Source organism: Ascaphus truei, chromosome 7 (genome assembly GCF_040206685.1).
Source record: "Ascaphus truei isolate aAscTru1 chromosome 7, aAscTru1.hap1, whole genome shotgun sequence".
Classification (NCBI taxonomy): domain Eukaryota; kingdom Metazoa; phylum Chordata; class Amphibia; order Anura; family Ascaphidae; genus Ascaphus; species Ascaphus truei.
The window spans coordinates 109,077,285-109,098,593 of record NC_134489.1 but is presented as its reverse complement, the minus strand read 5'-3'; the positions used below and the strand labels follow the sequence as shown (position 1 = coordinate 109,098,593).

The window sequence follows — 21,309 nt, the reverse complement described above, 5'->3', positions numbered from 1 at the left end:
GGCCCCGTGATGTACGGTGTGACACTGCCGGGGCCCCGTGATGTACGGTCTGACACTGCCGGGGCCCCGTGATGTACGGTCTGACACTGCCGGGCCCCGTGATGTACGGTCTGACACCGCCGGGGCCCCGTGATGTACGGTCTGACACCGCCGGGGCCCCGTGATGTACGGTCTGACACTGCCGGGCCCCGTGATGTACGGTCTGACACCGCCGGGGCCCCGTGATGTACGGTCTGACACCGCCGGGGCCCCGTGATGTACGGTCTGACACCGCCGGGGCCCCGTGATGTACGGTCTGACACTGCCGGGGCCCCGTGATGTACGGTCTGACACTGCCGGGCCCCGTGATGTACGGTCTGACACCGCCGGGGCCCCGTGATGTACGGTCTGACACTGCCGGGCCCCGTGATGTACGGTCTGACACCGCCGGGGCCCCGTGCTGTACGGTCTGACACTGCCGGGGCCCCGTGATGTACGGTCTGACACCGCCGGGGCCCCGTGATGTACGGTCTGACACCGCCGGGGCCCCGTGATGTACGGTCTGACACTGCCGGGCCCCGTGATGTACGGTCTGACACTGCCGGGCCCCGTGATGTACGGTCTGACACCGCCGGGGCCCCGTGATGTACGGTCTGACACCGCCGGGCCCCGTGATGTACGGTCTGACACTGCCGGGCCCCGTGATGTACGGTCTGACACCGCCGGGCCCCGTGATGTACGGTCTGATACCGCCGGGGCCCCGTGATGTACGGTCTGACACTGCCGGGGCCCCGTGATGTACGGTCTGACACTGCCGGGCCCCGTGATGTACGGTCTGATACCGCCGGGGCCCCGTGATGTACGGTCTGACACTGCCGGGGCCCCGTGATGTACGGTCTGACACTGCCGGGCCCCGTGATGTACGGTCTGACACTGCCGGGGCCCCGTGATGTACGGTCTGACACTGCCGGGCCCCGTGATGTACGGTCTGACACTGCCGGGCCCCGTGATGTACGGTCTGACACTGCCGGGCCCCGTGATGTACGGTCTGACACCGCCGGGCCCCGTGATGTACGGTCTGATACCGCCGGGGCCCCGTGATGTACGGTCTGACACTGCCGGGGCCCCGTGATGTACGGTCTGACACTGCCGGGCCCCGTGATGTACGGTGTGACACTGCCGGGGCCCCGTGATGTACGGTCTGACACTGCCGGGGCCCCGTGATGTACGGTCTGACACTGCCGGGCCCCGTGATGTACGGTCTGACACCGCCGGGGCCCCGTGATGTACGGTCTGACACCGCCGGGGCCCCGTGATGTACGGTCTGACACTGCCGGGCCCCGTGATGTACGGTCTGACACCGCCGGGGCCCCGTGATGTACGGTCTGACACCGCCGGGGCCCCGTGATGTACGGTCTGACACCGCCGGGGCCCCGTGATGTACGGTCTGACACTGCCGGGGCCCCGTGATGTACGGTCTGACACCGCCGGGGCCCCGTGATGTACGGTCTGACACTGCCGGGCCCCGTGATGTACGGTCTGACACCGCCGGGGCCCCGTGATGTACGGTCTAACACCGCCGGGGCCCCGTGATGTACGGTCTGACACCGCCGGGGCCCCGTGATGTACGGTCTGACACCGCCGGGGCCCCGTGATGTACGGTGTGACACCGCCGGGGCCCCGTGATGTGCGGTCTGACACTGCCGGGGCCCCGTGATGTACGGTGTGACACCGCCGGGCCCCGTGATGTACGGTCTGACACTGCCGGGCCCCGTGATGTACGGTCTGACACTGCCGGGCCCCGTGATGTACGGTCTGACACCGCCGGGGCCCCGTGCTGTACGGTCTGACACTGCCGGGGCCCCGTGATGTACGGTCTGACACCGCCGGGGCCCCGTGATGTACGGTCTGACACCGCCGGGGCCCCGTGATGTACGGTCTGACACTGCCGGGCCCCGTGATGTACGGTCTGACACCGCCGGGGCCCCGTGATGTACGGTCTGACACCGCCGGGCCCCGTGATGTACGGTCTGACACCGCCGGGGCCCCGTGATGTACGGTCTGACACCGCCGGGCCCCGTGATGTACGGTCTGATACCGCCGGGGCCCCGTGATGTACGGTCTGACACTGCCGGGGCCCCGTGATGTACGGTCTGACACTGCCGGGCCCCGTGATGTACGGTCTGACACTGCCGGGGCCCCGTGATGTACGGTCTGACACTGCCGGGCCCCGTGATGTACGGTCTGACACTGCAGGGGCCCCGTGATGTACGGTCTGACACCGCCGGGCCCCGTGATGTACGGTCTGATACTGCCGGGCCCCGTGATGTACGGTCTGACACCGCCGGGGCCCCGTGATGTACGGTCTGACACCGCCGGGCCCCGTGATGTACGGTCTGACACTGCCGGGCCCCGTGATGTACGGTCTGACACCGCCGGGGCCCCGTGATGTACGGTCTGACACCGCCGGGGCCCCGTGATGTACGGTCTGACACCGCCGGGGCCCGTGATGTACGGTCTGACACCGCCGGGGCCCCGTGATGTACGGTCTGACACTGCCGGGGCCCCGTGATGTACGGTCTGACACTGCCGGGGCCCCGTGATGTACGGTCTGACACTGCCGGGGCCCCGTGATGTACGGTCTGACACTGCCGGGGCCCCGTGATGTACGGTCTGACACCGCCGGGGCCCCGTGATGTACGGTCTGACACTGCCGGGGCCCCGTGATGTACGGTCTGACACCGCAGGGGCCCCGTGATGTACGGTCTGACACCGCCGGGGCCCCGTGATGTACGGTCTGACACTGCCGGGCCCCGTGATGTACGGTCTGACACCGCCGGGCCCCGTGATGTACGGTCTGATACCGCCGGGGCCCCGTGATGTACGGTCTGATACCGCCGGGGCCCCGTGATGTACGGTCTGACACTGCCGGGGCCCCGTGATGTACGGTCTGACACTGCCGGGCCCCGTGATGTACGGTGTGACACCGCCGGGGCCCCGTGATGTACGGTCTGACACTGCCGGGGCCCCGTGATGTACTGTCTGACACCGCCGGGCCCCGTGATGTACGGTCTGACACCGCAGGGGCCCCGTGATGTACGGTCTGACACTGCCGGGGCCCCGTGATGTACGGTCTGACACCACAGGGGCCCCGTGATGTACGGTCTGACACCGCCGGGCCCCGTGATGTACGGTCTGATACCGCCGGGGCCCCGTGATGTACGGTCTGACACTGCCGGGGCCCCGTGATGTACGGTCTGACACTGCCGGGCCCCGTGATGTACGGTCTGACACTGCCGGGCCCCGTGATGTACGGTCTGACACTGCAGGGGCCCCGTGATGTACGGTCTGACACTGCCGGGGCCCCGTGATGTACGGTCTGACACTGCCGGGCCCCGTGATGTACGGTCTGACACTGCCGGGGCCCCGTGATGTACGGTCTGACACTGCAGGGGCCCCGTGATGTACGGTCTGACACTGCCGGGGCCCCGTGATGTACGGTCTGACACCGCCGGGACCCCGTGATGTACGGTCTGACACTGCCGGGCCCCGTGATGTACGGTGTGACACCGCCGGGGCCCCGTGATGTACGGTCTGACACCGCAGGGCCCCGTGATGTACGGTCTGACACCGCCGGGCCCCGTGATGTACGGTCTGACACTGCCGGGCCCCGTGATGTACGGTCTGACACTGCCGGGGCCCCGTGATGTACGGTCTGACACTGCCGGGGCCCCGTGATGTACGGTCTGACACTGCCGGGGCCCCGTGATGTACGGTCTGACACTGCCGGGGCCCCGTGATGTACGGTCTGACACTGCAGGGGCCCCGTGATGTACGGTCTGACACTGCCGGGGCCCCGTGATGTACGGTCTGACACTGCCGGGGCCCCGTGATGTACGGTGTGACACCGCCGGGGCCCCGTGATGTACGGTCTGACACTGCCGGGCCCCGTGATGTACGGTCTGACACCGCCGGGCCCCGTGATGTACGGTCTGACACTGCCGGGGCCCCGTGATGTACGGTCTGACACTGCCGGGGCCCCGTGATGTACGGTCTGACACCGCCGGGGCCCCGTGATGTACGGTCTGACACCGCCGGGGCCCCGTGATGTACGGTCTGACACTGCTGGGGCCCCGTGATGTACGGTCTGACACTGCCGGGGCCCCGTGATGTACGGTCTGACACTGCCGGGGCCCCGTGATGTACGGTCTGACACCGCCGGGCCCCGTGATGTACGGTCTGACACCGCCGGGGCCCCGTGATGTACGGTGTGACACCGCCGGGGCCCCGTGATGTACGGTCTGACACCGCAGGGGCCCCGTGATGTACGGTCTGACACTGCCGGGCCCCGTGATGTACGGTCTGACACTGCCGGGCCCCGTGATGTACGGTCTGACACCACAGGGGCCCGTGATGTACTGGTGCTAAGGACACGATGTGCACTGAAGGGAAATGGAAGAGCAGGACGCCGCCACTTTCGTTTCCGGGTTAAGGGCCGAAGTCACATGACCGCTTTCAACAGCAGTCCAAGGGTTAAAGTGTTGGATAGGCCTTGAAAGAGGGTGTTTTTAGAGAAATGGATATGTATCATGGGGGAGAGTGATGTGTGCATGGTAGACAATTCCAGAGTTAGGGTGCAGCACGGGAGGCGGGAGCGAGAGGAAACAACGATGGCGGCGGGAGTGAGAGGAAGTAATTAGGGAAGGAGGGAGTGAGAGTAAGCGACGAGGGCGGCGAGAGCGAGAGGAAGCGACGAGGGCGGCGAGAGCGAGAGGAAGCAACGAGGGCGGCGAGAGCGAGAGGAAGCAACGAGGGCGGCGAGAGCGAGAGGAAGCAACGAGGGCGGCGAGAGCGAGAGGAAGCAACGAGGGCGGCGAGAGCGAGAGGAAGCAACGAGGGCGGCGAGAGCGAGAGGAAGCAACGAGGGCGGCGAGAGCGAGAGGAAGCAACGAGGGCGGCGAGAGCAAGAGGAAGCAACGAGGGCGGCGAGAGCGAGAGGAAGCAACGAGGGCGGCGAGAGCGAGAGGAAGCAACGAGGGCGGCGAGAGCGAGAGGAAGCAACGAGGGCGGCGAGAGCGAGAGGAAGCAACGAGGGCGGCGAAAGCGAGAGGAAGCAACGAGGGCGGCGAGAGCGAGAGGAAGCAACGAGGGCAGCGAGAGCGAGAGGAAGCAACGAGGGCGGCGAGAGCGAGAGGAAGCAACGAGGGCGGCGAGAGCGAGAGGAAGCAACGAGGGCGGCGAAAGCGAGAGGAAGCAACGAGGGCGGCGAGAGCGAGAGGAAGCAACGAGGGCGGCGAGAGCGAGAGGAAGCAACGAGGGCGGCGAAAGCGAGAGGAAGCAACGAGGGCGGCGAGAGCGAGAAGAAGCAACGAGGGCGGCGAGAGCAAGAAGAAGCAACGAGGGCGGCGAGAGGAAGCAATGAGGGTGGCGAGAGCGAGAGGAAGCAACAAGGGAGGCGGGAGCGAGAGGAAGTAATTAGGGAAGGAGGGAGCGAGAGGAAGCAACGAGGGCGGCGAGAGCGAGAGGAAGCAACGAGGGCGGCGAGAGCGAGAGGAAGCAACAAGGGAGGCGGGAGCGAGAGGAAGTAATTAGGGAAGGAGGGAGCGAGAGGAAGCAACGAGGGCGGCGAGAGCGAGAGGAAGCAACGAGGGCGGCGAGAGCGAGAGGAAGCAACGAGGGCGGCGAGAGCGAGAAGAAGCAACGAGGGCGGCGAGAGGAAGCAACGAGGGCGACGAGAGCAAGAGGAAGCAACGAGGGCGGCGGGAGCAAGAGGAAGCAACGAGGGAGGCGGGAGCGAGAGGAAGTAATTAGGGAAGGAGGGAGTGAGAGGAAGTAATAAAGGGAAGTGGAGAGATGTAAATCATGAGCAGAGCAGGGACTGTGTGGGAGAGAACTTGTGTTATGAAAAGCCTTGTATGGGAGCTCAAATTTCATGAATGTGACTCTGTAGGGTATGGGAAGCCAATGTAGTAACTTGCTTAGTGAGACAGCAGCAGAAGAGGAGCGGTGGGTGAGATCAATGAGCCTGGCAGTGATATTTTCAATGGACTGGCGAGGGGACAGATGGCCGGGGAGAGAGAGACACCAACTAGAACCAGGATACAATAGTTCGGATGTAATAAGTGACTGAAAAATTATAATTGATCATTCAGTTAGGAAGTTATGTATTTTAGCAATATTGTGGAGGTGGAAACGACAGACTATGGTGATGTACTGTGGCATCAAGTGGGAAATTTGGTTTAGGTATCGAGTTAGGAGGGGAAATAGGTTAATTTTTTGATAAGTTTGAGATGGTGACAGGACATCTATAAGGAGTTAACAGAAAGAAGGAAGGGGAGAGGGGTCAGGGAGATTTGGATATCATCAGTATAGAACAGGGGTGGGCAACTCCAGTCCTCAAGACCTTTCCTTCCCCCCCCCGCCCCCCCAACAGGTCAGGTTTTAGGATTATCCCTGCCTGAGCACAGGTTGATCAGTGGCTCAGCTTCAGCAAAGGGGGCTCAATCAATGGCTCAGATTGAGCCATCTATGCTGAAGCAGGGATATTCCGAAAACATGACCGGTTGGTGGTCCTTGGAAGACAGGACTTTCCCACCCCTGCTCTAGAAGAAAGTCCAGCATGTGGCTATAAATGAGTCAATCAAGAAGTTTGGCTGCAAATGGCAGAAGGAGATAGGACGATAGCTGGAAGAGAAGGTAGGATGGAGGTGTCACAATTTGAAAAGAGAGAGAGGAGGAAGAGATTAGTGTGGGAATAATTGCAGTGGAGAGTGGGTGGAAGAGATGTGATGGGATTGAATAGTTTTAGAGGGAGATGATGAGGAGAGATGTCCTCCTCAGAATGTGGCCGAAGCAGTGGAGGGAGATGAGGAGAGAAGATGGAACATGTCCTCCTCGGTAAGTTGTGGAAGCAGTGGAGGGAGATGAGGAGAGAAGATGTCCTCCTCGGTAAATGGTGGAAGCAGCGGAGGGAGTTGATGAGGAGAGAAGATGGGAGATGTCCTCGGTAAGTGGTGGAAGCAGCGGAGGGAGGTGATGAGGAGAGAAGATGGAACTTGTCCTCCTCGGTACATGGTGGAAGCAGCGGAGGGAGATGAGGAGAGAAGATGGGCCATGTCCTCCTCGGTAAGTGGTGGAAGCAGCGGAGGGAGATGACGAGGAGAGAAGATGGGACATGTCCTCCTCGGTAAGTGGTGGAAGCAGCGGAGGGAGATGATGAGGCGAGAAGATGGGACATGTCCTCCTCGGTAAGTGGTGGAAGCAGCGGAGGGAGATGATGAGGCGAGAAGATGGGACATGTCCTCCTCGGTAAGTGGTGGAAGCAGCGGAGGGTTGCTTTGGGAGGACAGTGGGAGTGGATACGGCTGGATAAAGTGCATATGTTCAATATCATGGATTTATTCTTTCAAGTGGTTGGCGAGATGTTGAGGCGTAAGGGCAGTAGGGGGAGCTGGTGTGCATGAACATATTACATTATGAACGGTTTCAGTTCATCATTTAAATTTAAATTTTTATTAACAAAAAATATCCTGAACGGAGGAAAAATAACACAGGACAGACCTGGTCTGCTGGCTAATGACCTTGGCAATGTAGCATCCTGTGTGTTTAATTGCTTCATTAAAGGCCACCTGTTTGCTAAGGTCACCCCTTGTGCACGTTCTACCCGTAGGAGGTATACATTATTTGCATGCGCTCTATAGCTCTGCCACACATAGAGCTGATGAACTCTTTCTCTGCACTGCTCTCAGAAGTTAACTTGGGAATGAACATTCCTACATCGATCCTGCATCCACAAAGATATTAACCAATTTGCTGATAGATGGGAGCCAGTGGCCAAGCATTACCAATAACCCCTCCGGAGGTGAGAAGATTACCGCCTTTCCGGGGCCAGGAGTTACAGTCGGAATAGGATCCAGTATCAGCATGAATCTCGGCGTGCCTGCTACTTTATAAATGTACCCAGCAGGGATTTTCAACCTTTTTTGTTTAATAACCCCTAGAATTAGATTGCAAAATCTTGGGGAATCCCTCTCCCCCGTCCTCCTTTCTCCCCCCCCCCCCCATCTCTGTTCCCCCCTTACACTCCCTCCCTCCCTCTTCCCCCCCTCTGCTCCCTTACACTCTTCCCCTCTCCCCCCTTAGTCCCTCCCCCCACCCCCCTCTCTCTCTTACACACGCACAGACTAAGGGTTGTCTTCTGTCTAGATATATTCGCACGTGTACAAATCCCCATGGGTCTCTGATGTCCCATTTCAGTTTATAGGCGCGCAGTAAAATCTAACCGTACCTGCAGCAGACTTTCTATGGCATGAACGCCCCGGATTAAATTCAAACCGGCACACAACAGACTAAGAAGGAACGAGACAATTCCAGTCAAAGTCAGCGGCTCCAGCCTCTGGTGGGGAACTGGGGGGGAAACAAACACACATTATAACATGCGCAATTACAGAAAATACACAGCAACACAACGTACAAATACACAGCAACGCAGAGAAATGCACAGCTGCAGAACGCACAAATACGCAGCAACGCAGAGAAATGCACAGCTGCAGAACGCACAAATACGCAGAGCAAGAAGCACACAACTCGGAAGGCTGTCAGTCTGTAACAGGCATTTCTTATGAATGAATGAATAAAGACATGACATTTATATGCAGGAAACCAGTAGTGACGTTACGGAGAGGGACAGGGAATCCGTCACAACGTTCTCATGTCAGTTTCTATCAAAAGCAGCTTGCAAGAATGAATTTCACAAGTGTGTGCGCATGTGTGTACACGCACACGCACACATTGTATAAAGCTTTGGAGACTGGTCAGGCTTCGGGGCTTTGAAGTTTGAACCCTTAAAGACGCAGTCCAACCGGACAAGCTTAAAAAAGAAGAAGAAGAAGGTTTATAAATCAGTTCCTTGAAGGGCGACTGAATCTTTCTAAGGAAGCCAGTTACACTGAAAGAACTGTTTATGGCTTACTGGCCCTTTAAGGCGGTTATATTGTAAGCCCCACGCATTTTGTATTGTGCTGCATCTAAACGTATCCTACATGTCGCACTATTACACAAGGAGTTACACGCTCCCTCTCTGCTACACACACACCGTACATATTGGAGAGGCGGGGCAAAGCATTGCACACGCGAGGTGAGGTTTATTGACACAATTACTTTGCTGCCCTCTAAATAAATGACAAGGGAAGTCAGAAACGGGAAATAAAAAGAACAAAAGAACCCCACAAGACAATCTGGGAACACATGAGGTGGGACAACAGGTTAACTGAGCCATGCGCTAATCATTTTATTCATGCCAGTGAAGTGGAAAACCTCCAACAATGGAGTTAATGAGCTGTGGCCCCTGTAACGTGGGACGTGGGCACAGCCCTGTCACAGGGGCAGCGACCCCACACAATACGGGATTATTCTCTCTTCTCCGGTCTAACTCAACATTCTTTCGCTTGGGCAGCTAAGGGGCAGTTTCATCAACATACATGACCTTTATAGTAACCTCCCTTCCCAGCGGACATGTGGAAGACATGTTGTGAAGCACTGTGTGTGTTACGGGCTCCTCTGGTAATAACCGAACTGAAGCAGCAGTGCCAGAGATTATACAGCCTGTGAATTGTCACTCAGCTGGAGGGCTCACCTACTCACTGTGGCCCTCAGCTGCAGCCAGGCACCTACTCACCGTGGCCCTCAGCTGCAGCCAGGCACCTACTCACCGTGGCCCTCAGCTGCAGCCAGGCACCCGCTCACCATCGCCCTCAGCTGCAGCCAGGCACCTACTCACCGTGGCCCTCAGCTGCAGCCAGGCACCTACTCACTGTGGCCCTCAGCTGCAGCCAGGCACCTACTCACCGTGGCCCTCAGCTGCAGCCAGGCACCTACTCACCGTGGCCCTCAGCTGCAGCCAGGCACCCGCTCACCATCGCCCTCAGCTGCAGCCAGGCACCTACTCACCGTGGCCCTCAGCTGCAGCCAGGCACCTACTCACTGTGGCCCTCAGCTGCAGCCAGGCACCTACTCACCGTGGCCCTCAGCTGCAGCCAGGCACCTACTCACCGTGGCCCTCAGCTGCAGCCAGGCACCTACTCACCGTGACCCTCAGCTGCAGCCAGGCACCTACTCACCGTGGCCCTCAGCTGCAACCAGGCACCTACTCACCGTGGCCCTCAGCTGCAGACAGGCACCTACTCACCGTGGCCCTCCGCTGCAGTCAGGTGTCCCTCACCGTGGCCCTCAGCTGCAGCCAGGCACCTGCTCACCGTGGCCCTCAGCTGCAGCCAGGCGTCCCTCAGCGTGGCCCTCAGCTGCAGCCAGGCGTCTCTCACCGTGGCCCTCGCGGCAGTCAGGCGTCCCTCACCGTGGTCCTCAGCGGCAGTCAGGCATCCCTCACCGTGGCCCTCACCTGCAGCCAGGCACCTACTCACCGTGGCCCTCAGCTGCAGTCAGGTGTCCCTCACCGTGGCCCTCAGCTGCAGCCAGGCACCTGCTCACTGTGGCCCTCAGCTGCAGCCAGGCACCTGCTCACCGTGGCCCTCAGCTGCAGCCAGGCACCTACTCACCGTGGCCCTCAGCTGCAGTCAGGTGTCCCTCACCGTGGCCCTCAGCTGCAGCCAGGCACCTGCTCACCGTGGCCCTCAGCTGCAGCCAGGCACCTGCTCACCGTGGCCCTCAGCTGCAGCCAGGCGTCCCTCACCGTGGCTCAGCTGCAGCCAGGCACCTGCTCACCGTGGATCAGCTGCAGCCAGGCATCCCTCACCGTGGCTCTCAGCTGCAGCCAGGCATCCCTCACCGTGGCTCACCTGCAGCCAGACATCCCTCACCGTGGCTCAGCTGCAGCCAGGCATCTGCTCACCGTGGCTCTCAGCTGCAGCCTGGCACCTACTCACCGTGGCTCTCAGCTGCAGCCAGACATCCCTCACCGTGGCTCTCAGCTGCAGCCAGGCATCCGCTCACCGTGGCTCTCAGCTGCAGCCAGGCACCCGCTCACCGTGGCTCTCAGCTGCAGCCAGGCACCTGCTCACTGTGGCTCAGCTGCAGCCAGACATCCCTCACCGTGGCTCAGCTGCAGCCAGGCATCCGCTCACCGTGGCTCTCAGCTGCAGCCAGGCATCCGCTCACCGTGGCTCACCTGCAGCCAGACATCCCTCACCGTGGCTCAGCTGCAGCCAGGCATCCGCTCACCGTGGCTCTCAGCTGCAGCCAGGCATCCGCTCACCGTGGCTCACCTGCAGCCAGACATCCCTCACCGTGACTCAGCTGCAGCCAGGCATCCGCTCACCGTGGCTCTCAGCTGCAGCCAGGCACCTGCTCACTGTGGCTCAGCTGCAGCCAGACATCCCTCACCGTGGCTCAGCTGCAGCCAGGCACCTGCTCACTGTGGCTCAGTTGCAGCCAGACATCCCTCACCGTGGCTCAGCTGCAGCCAGGCATCCCTCACCATGGCTCTCAGCTGCAGCCAGGCATCCGCTCACCGTGGCTCTCAGCTGCAGCCAGGCATCCGATCACCGTGGCTCTCAGCTGCAGCCAGGCACCCGCTCACCGTGGCTCTCAGCTGCAGCCAGGCATCTGCTCACCGTGGCTCTCAGCTGCAGCCAGGCACCTGCTCACCGTGGCCCTCAGCTGCAGCCAGACATCCCTCACCGTGGCTCAGCTGCAGCCAGGCATCCGCTCACCGTGGCTCTCAGCTGCAGCCAGGCATCCGCTCACCGTGGCTCACCTGCAGCCAGACATCCCTCACCGTGGCTCAGCTGCAGCCAGGCATCCGCTCACCGTGGCTCTCAGCTGCAGCCAGGCACCTGCTCACTGTGGCTCAGCTGCAGCCAGACATCCCTCACCGTGGCTCAGCTGCAGCCAGGCACCTGCTCACTGTGGCTCAGCTGCAGCCAGACATCCCTCACCGTGGCTCAGCTGCAGCCAGGCATCCCTCACCATGGCTCTCAGCTGCAGCCAGGCATCCGCTCACCGTGGCTCTCAGCTGCAGCCAGGCATCCGCTCACCGTGGCTCTCAGCTGCAGCCAGGCACCCGCTCACCGTGGCTCTCAGCTGCAGCCAGGCATCTGCTCACCGTGGCTCTCAGCTGCAGCCAGGCACCTGCTCACTGTGGCTCTCAGCTGCAGCCAGGCACCTGCTCACCGTGGCCCTCAGCTGCAGCCAGGCATCCGCTCACCGTGGCTCTCAGCTGCAGCCAGGCACCAGCTCACCGTGGCTCTCAGCTGCAGCCAGGCATCCCTCAGTGTGGCCCTCAGCTGCAGCCAGGCACCTGCTCACCGTGGCTCTCAGCTGCAGCCAGGCATGCGCTCACTTCCATACTGCTTTCAGTCCCACTTTTCCAGTTCTGAATTGTCCCTCTTTTCAGCCCATGAGGTGTGACGGTTGTGTATATTTAGCGTTGCAAATTAAATTAACAAATAAAGCACATATATTTAAATCTGTGCAGGGTGGGAAGAGGGGTACAGGGGACCTGCTTCCTAGCTCCCTGGCAGTTATGGGGTTATATTAGCTGGGGTAGTGGTTTATGCTTGCACACACCCCGCTATTTTCCCCATACCATTTATCTGTAGTGGCAGAGTAGACAGAACAATGTATTTTTTTAAATTACGATTTTCTGAACACATTTTCCAAGCAGAAAACCTAGCATTTCCCAGGGTCAAAACCACATGCAAACAAACAACTATAAGATCAATTACCCACCTAACTGAGAACTTTAATCCAGCCCGTGTACATCCATCTCCCTATATTGTGCTGCGCTGATTGTAGGAACGCCCCAATACTGTACATATGCACTGCTGCGCCCCAATACTGTATATATGCACTGCTGCACCCCAATACTGTAAATATGCACTGCTGCACCCCAATACTGTATATATGCACTGCTGCACCCCAATACTGTATATATGCACTGCTGCACCCCAATACTGTATATATGCACTGCTGCGCCCCAATACTGTTTATATGCACTGCTCCGCCCCAATACTGTATATATGCACTGCTCCGCCCCAATACTGTATATATGCACTGCTGCGCCCCAATACTGTATATATGCACTGCTGCGTCCCAATACTGTATATATGCACTGCTCCGCCCCAATACTGTATATATGCACTGCTGCACCCCAATACTGTATATATGCAATGCTGCGTCCCAATACTGTATATATGCACTGCTGCGCCCCAATACTGTATATATGCACTGCTCCGCCCCAATACTGTATATATGCACTGCTCCGCCCCAATACTGTATATATGCACTGCTCCGCCCCAATACTGTATATATGCACTGCTGCACCCCAATACTGTATATATGCACTGCTCCGCCCCAATACTGTATATATGCACTGCTCCGCCCCAATACTGTATATATGCACTGCTCCGCCCCAATACTGTATATATGCACTGCTGCGCCCCAATACTGTTTATATGCACTGCTCCGCCCCAATACTGTATATATGCACTGCTGCGCCCCAATACTGTATATATGCACTGCTGCGTCCCAATACTGTATATATGCACTGCTCCGCCCCAATACTGTATATATGCACTGCTCCGCCCCAATACTGTATATATGCACTGCTGCGCCCCAATACTGTATATATGCACTGCTGCACCCCAATACTGTATATATGCACTGCTCCGCCCCAATACTGTATATATGCACTGCTCCGCCACAATACTGTATATATGCACTGCTCCGCCCCAATACTGTATATATGCACTGCTCCGCCCCAATACTGTATATATGCACTGCTCCGCCCCAATACTGTATATATGCACTGCTGCACCCCAATACTGTATATATGCACTGCTCCGCCCCAATACTGTATATATGCACTGCTCCGCCCCAATACTGTATATATGCACTGCTGCGCCCTAATACTGTATATATGCACTGCTCCGTCCCAATACTGTATATATGCACTGCTCCGCCCCAATACTGTATATATGCACTGCTCCGCCCCAATACTGTATATATGCACTGCTCCGCCCCAATACTGTATATATGCACTGCTCCGCCCCAATACTGTATATATGCACTGCTCCGCCCCAATACTGTATATATGCACTGCTGCGCCCTAATACTGTATATATGCACTGCTCCGCCCCAATACTGTATATATGCACTGCTCCGCCCCAATACTGTATATATGCACTGCTCCGCCCCAATACTGTATATATGCACTGCTCCGCCCCAATACTGTATATATGCACTGCTCCGCCCCAATACTGTATATATGCACTGCTCCGCCCCAATACTGTATATATGCACTGCTCCGCCCCAATACTGTATATATGCACTGCTCCGCCCCAATACTGTATATATGCACTGCTGCGCCCCAATACTGTATATATGCACTGCTCCGCCCCAATACTGTATATATGCACTGCTCCGCCCCAATACTGTATATATGCACTGCTGCGTCCCAATACTGTATATATGCACTGCTGCGTCCCAATACTGTTTATATGAACTGCTCCGCCCCAATACTGTATATATGCACTGCTCCGCCCCAATACTGTATATATGCACTGCTCCGCCCCAATACTGTATATATGCACTGCTCCGCCTCAATACTGTATATATGCACTGCTCCGCCCCAATACTGTATATATGCACTGCTCCGCCCCAATACTGTATATATGCACTGCTGCACCCCAATACTGTATATATGCACTGCTCCGCCCCAATACTGTATATATGCACTGCTCCGCCCCAATACTGTATATATGCACTGCTGCGCCCTAATACTGTATATATGCACTGCTGCGTCCCAATACTGTTTATATGAACTGCTCCGCCCCAATACTGTATATATGCACTGCTGCGCCCCAATACTGTATATATGCACTGCTCCGCCCCAATACTGTATATATGCACTGCTCCGCCCCAATACTGTATATATGCACTGCTGCGTCCCAATACTGTATATATGCACTGCTGCGTCCCAATACTGTTTATATGAACTGCTCCGCCCCAATACTGTATATATGCACTGCTCCGCCCCAATACTGTATATATGCACTGCTCCGCCCCAATACTGTATATATGCACTGCTCCGCCCCAATACTGTATATATGCACTGCTCCGCCCCAATACTGTATATATGCACTGCTGCGCCCTAATACTGTATATATGCACTGCTGCGTCCCAATACTGTTTATATGAACTGCTCCGCCCCAATACTGTATATATGCACTGCTGCACCCCAATACTGTTTATATGCACTGCTGCGTCCCAATACTGTATATATGCACTGCTCCGCCCCAATACTGTATATATGTACTGCTGCGCCCTAATACTGTATATGCACGGCTGCTTTCATCTTGCAGCAATGTGTCAGATTATGGCACAATACGGTAGCTGCAGGTCACATATATAGCACCAGTGGCTGTCCCTGAATAGTCAGTGACCTGTCACTTTAGCACCAAGTACAGAAATGATTGAACTGCACTGTAAATAAATTGCACACACATGGCCTCTGAGCCTGCTGCAAAAAATAGGAGCTTTCTATTCCAGGGGAGGCCAACGCCAGTCCTCAAAGACCACCAAAAGGACAGGTTTCAGGATATCCCTGCTTCAGCACAGGTGGCTCAATCAGTGGCTCAGTTCTGTAATATTTGATAATAGTGCCGTTTTTTTTTATTCAACTCTTAATACCATTTGTAATGAGTTCTTAAGAATTTTTGATGATGTCTATAGATGGTTTAGCCCACCTCCCCAGCAGTGCAAGATCTTTGCAACACTTTCCTATTTGGGATCATTTGTTGCCAATATTCCCAGCAGTTTCAGCTGCAAACTGTAACAATAAATAATGTTACCTTAGTAATATAAGAATACATTGTAGCTGCTGAGTTACACTGACTGACGCAGCCATTATGTTAGGCACACAATCAGGATTGTAACAGAATTATAACAGGAGCACCAAACGATTGCCAGCTTGGGTAAGAATGTAGAATGATACATTTTCACACGCTTTACATGCACAAATAATACAAAAGAAAATGTTGGAAATTAGCATTGCTGCGTTAATTCCGGGAAGGAAAATCACTTATGGGTCTTTTGCAAGATACTATTTTTTTCTCTTTACTGGTGTTTGCTTGGATTTTTTTCCGAGATTTATGTACAGAAACAAATGCTTCAATAGTAGGTGATATTTGGAATGGCACCGAATGTATCTGAAAGCAGCAGAGAAGCCTGTATGGGTTTAAACTACTCCATTCCGATTCTTCTGGACCTCTCCTCGGCTTTCGATACTGTGGACCACCCTCCTGCACATTCTTCACTCACTTGGCATAGCCTTCTCCTGGTTCTACTCCTACCTCTGTCACCATTCCTTCAGTGTCTCTTATGCCAACTCCTCCTTATCCCCTATGGATCTCTCTGTAGGGGTACCACAAGGCTCAGTATTAGGCCCCTTACTCTTCTCTCTATATACCCTCTCGCTGGGTGACCTCATTGACTCCTTTGCAGTAACCCATCATCTCTATGCGGATGATACATAACTATATTTATCTACACCTGGCCTTACACACGCAGCCCAGTCAAAAATGACAGAGTGACTATCGGCTATCTCTGCCTGGCTGGCCCTTCATCGCCTCAAGCTTAACATGGGTAAGACAGAACTGCTCATAGTCTCTCCCAAACCAGGCCCCATTGTTCCCTTCTTCGTTATAGTCCGTAAATAAAAATACCACGAGTGGTGCATTTGTATGTCTCAGACAGGTCTGCAACCCTGTTTTTCCCCATTATCACTTAGCAAACAGTGCTTCCCCTGCAGCCAGGGATTCTGGGTGATGGCATGCAAATGAGCAGTCAATAACACTACTATCCCCCCAGTCTCGCAAGCTCGATGCTAAGCTGTTCCTAAATCTTACCGCTCCTTCCTACACAATATTGCTATGTTCCACTACCACTGAACCATGCCCGTGTTCTCTCCCGAATGGATTACTGTAACACTTTACCCGACCTCCCTTACTCACATCTCTCTCCTTTACAGTCCACTCAAATTATCTCCTTCTCTTCTAGGCAGGTCTCTGCTTCCGACTTCCTGAACTCTGCTGCTTCCTATTCATCTCCATATAACCGACAATTCTCCTCCTTACTTTTAGGGCGCTTGTAACAGGGGACTTATCCCTGTTCAGTAATGTGCCTTTAATCTAGCAGTGTGGTAGTTAATTACTAAACACCACCTGCCTGATTAGATTGCTTACAAAAGCCTGCCTTTGAGACAGGAAGTGACTCCTTAGCTCACTTGTGGGCTGAACTTTGGAGAACACAGAATAAAAATGGATAATTTTATTTAATAATAATTATTGTATATTTCCACCCATTTATCACTTCTTTGTATACTTAGTTAATGTCACTTTAATTAATCATTACTTATTAATTAAGCACAAACACAACTGATTAAAAATATCAGTATATTATATGTTAATTCATTTATTAATATTATAAGTTTTATATTTCACACAGATTAATATTATTCACATATTTAATTCTAATTATTAAAATTCACACCAAATACACAAGTCTAGAATATATTTCATAATATTTAATCACATTATGTATTATAGTACACACACATAGTAGGTTAGGTTTATAGTATAGTCACATATATATAGCTTACAAATAGGGTATAGATTTGCTATATGCACGTATCTCATTATTGTTATTTTTCATCAGCTGAGATCGTTATTTTAACTTTGTATTATTTATTTATTTTTCTGTTATTATCTTGCACTGCGCATGTGTGGACAAATGGACATCAGTCTCCCCATAATATTGAATGCGCATGTGCAACAATCTAATTAGGGTGATTTACGGACTTAATTGGACTCCTATAAAAGAGGACATTATGGGTCATATCTTTAGAACCCCTGAGGAAGAGAGCAGCTCGCTCTCGAAACGCGTAGGGTTAAATTGTTGGGACGCAAACCACTACGCCTGGAGGTGCTACCCGTGCCGTGACGAATCAGCTTTATCAGCTTGTACCCAAAACTATCGCGAATCTGCCGCGGTGAACCTGCCACCAGCCACAAGTAGGAAGGAGCGCCGAGGAGGAGTAAGCCCACGCAGCTTGGCGTGTGTAGCTGATATCCTGGCCCCGAATCCGGTGGTAACAGCTGTGTGAGCAGCACGCAATTGCTGCGTTTCATCTACCATCAGCTGCGACGAGGAACAAGAGCCAGGGGAGAAACACACGCGGTCTGGCGTGTGCAGCTATCATCTTGGCCCTGATTCCTGTGCAGTAGCTGTGTGAGCAGAAAAGAGAGGGGATACTCTCAAATATATCCACCGCTTGCATACCATTTTCGTCCGGTGAGTGGGCACTCCACTTGGTGTAGCTGAAGCTTGGTCCCATACCAATTGTCCTTAATTTGTTATAGATTAATTGTGTTTATATTATTTGTATATGTTTTTTATGTCCAGTGTTTTTAAACTATTTTATTAAATGTTGTAAAATTCCTATCACCCCTGATCTCAGCTGAAATATATATTTTTATATATTTTTTTATTATTTTTTAGTATTAGTGGTTTAGTATATGTTGTTTGTCTCTTATACATACAGTATTATACTATGTTTTGTGTTTTTTACATTTTCTTTAAGCACATCTCTACCGTCTGGAATCCAATTCGGTTTCTTCCTGTTGGTGAATATATCCTTTACCTGCCGGCGCCTTTTTAACACTATATCTTTTTTTCCTGTTCAGTAATGTGCCTTTAATCTAGCAGTGTGGTAGTTAATTACTAAACACCACCTGCCTGATTAGATTGCTTACAAAAGCCTGCCTTTGAGACAGGAAGTGACTCCTTAGCTCACTTGTGGGCTGAACTTTGGAGAACACAGATCTCTGGAGCTGACCTGTCTTGAGATCAGTCAAGAAGGAACAGCAGAGCTGATTGCAAGACACCAAATAAGACTTCTAAACCTGGATGCTGATTTTCTGTGCACGCACGGGTGCGGTTCCAGGAGAGCAGAGAAGCTTACTCTACAGCAGTTAACTGATGAGACTTTCATTCTAAAGAGACTTCTTATATCTGCTTATGTCATGCTATGTGTTTGGGGCTGGGAGACATGCTTAACTAGGAGTTGTGAATTGCATGGGATTTCACTAGCAATACTCCCAAGTGAATTAAGCTTTGTTTCCCCCCTGTGTTTGGATGATTTCCTGATGAAAAGGAAAAGGCACAATAAAGCCTTATTATAATTTCACCTTATAAAAGCCTCCAATTGTGTACCTCTGTGAACGTCCGTCTACAGCGCTGCACTCCTCTGCACCTCCATATATCCCAACACTGATCCTAGTTACACCTCTCTGCACCTCCATGTATCCCAACACTGATCCCTCGTTACACCCCTCTGCACCTCCATGTATCCCAACACTGATCCCTCGTTACACCCCCCTGCACCTCCATGTATCCCAACACTGATCCCTCGTTACACCCCTCTGCACCTCCATGTATCCCAACACTGATCCCTCGTTACACCCCTCTGCACCTCCATGTATCCCAACACTGATCCCTCGTTACACCCCTCTGCACCTCCATGTATCCCATCACTGATCCCTCGTTACACCCCTCTGCACCTCCATGTATCCCAACACTGATCCCTCGTTACACCCCTCTGCACCTCCATGTATCCCAACACTGATCCCTCGTTACACCCCTCTGCACCTCCATGTATCCCAACACTGATCCCTCGTTACACCCCTCTGCACCTCCATGTATCCCAACACTGATCCCTCGTTACACCCCCCTGCACCTCCATGTATCCCAACACTGATCCCTCGTTACACCCCTCTGCACCTCCATGTATCCCAACACTGATCCCTCGTTACACCCCTCTGCACCTCCATGTATCCCAACACTGATCCCTCGTTACACCCCTCTGCACCTCCATGTATCCCATCACTGATCCCTCGTTACACCCCTCTGCACCTCCATGTATCCCAACACTGATCCCTCGTTACACCGCTCTGCACCTCCATGTATCCCAACACTGATCCCTCGTTACACCCCTCTGCACCTCCATGTATCCCAAAACTGATCCCTCATTACACCCCTCTGCACCTCCATGTATCCCAATACTGATCCCTCGTTACACCCCTCTGCACCTCCATGTATCCAAACACTGATCCCTCGTTACACCCCTCTGCACCTCCATGTATCCCAACACTGATCCTTCGTTACACCCCTCTGCACCTCCATGTATCCCAACACTGATCCCTCGTTACACCCCTCTGCACCTCCATGTATCCCAATACTGATCCCTTGTTTGAACCCCACTTGTCTCTTCTTTCCATCTTTTACCCGCACACCTCTCTCCCGTATTTTGTTAATGCATCAGTTGTGTAGTATTAGTTAATACTTCCTGCATTTTGTTTTATTCCCCCCTCTTTATGCCGTTTTTAAAGTATTAAGCTTCCTTGGGTTGCTATATTAACCACTTACAAAGGCACAGCACTTCCGCTTTTGAAAGAGGCGGCCATATTGTGAACCCAGGGAAGCAGGGTCTTTGCCGATCGATCACAGGAAGCGGAATCGATCGGCAGCTTAAGTAATTACACATTTCCATAAAAGGTCTATTTTAAAAAAAAACACAATACTGCACATGCAAACTGTATCTGCTCTTCCAACAACCTCCTGACCTCCCGCCTGAACGCACAGCCTGCTCTTCCAACGACCTCCTGACCTCCCGCCCGAACGCACAGCCTGCTCTTCCAACGACCTCCTGCCCGAACGCACAGCCTGCTCTTCCAACGACCTCCTGACCTCCCGCCCGAACGCACAGCCTGCTCTTCCAACAACCTCCCTGACCTCCCACCCGAACGCACAGCCTGCTCTTCCAACAACCTCCTGACCTCCCGCCCGAACGCACAGCCTGCTCTTCCAACGACCTCCTGACCTCCCGCCCGAACGCACAGCCTGCTCTTCCAACGACCTCCTGACCTCCCGCCCGAACGCATAGCCTGCTCTTCCAACGACCTCCTGACCTCCTGCCCGAACGCACAGCCTGCTCTTCCAACGACCTCCCGCCCGAACGCACAGCCTGCTCTTCCAACAACCTCCTGACCTCCCGCCCGAACGCACAGCCTGCTCTTCCAACGACCTCCCGCCCGAACGCACAGCCTGCTCTTCCAACAACCTCCTGACCTCCCGCCCGAACGCACAGCCTGCTCTTCCAACGACCTCCTGACCTCCCGCCCGAACGCACAGCCTGCTCTTCCAACGACCTCCTGACCTCCCGCCCGAACGCACAGCCTGCTCTTCCAACGACCTCCTGACCTCCCGCCCGAACGCACAGCCTGCTCTTCCAACGACCTCCTGACCTCCCGCCCGAAC

General features: G+C 54.6%; 1 protein-coding gene across 3 annotated transcripts in view; it reads right to left on the bottom strand.

Moving 5' to 3' along the window:
* The window catches only part of SEC22A (SEC22 homolog A, vesicle trafficking protein), a 44,283-nt gene that overhangs the window by 7,390 nt on the left and 15,584 nt on the right, over positions 1–21,309 (bottom strand). For all 3 annotated transcript variants that reach the window (XM_075609886.1, XM_075609888.1, XM_075609887.1), the window contains one exon: positions 8,267–8,385. In XM_075609886.1, coding sequence (XP_075466001.1) covers positions 8,267–8,385 — 119 coding nt within the window. The remainder of the gene's footprint in view (positions 1–8,266; positions 8,386–21,309) is intronic.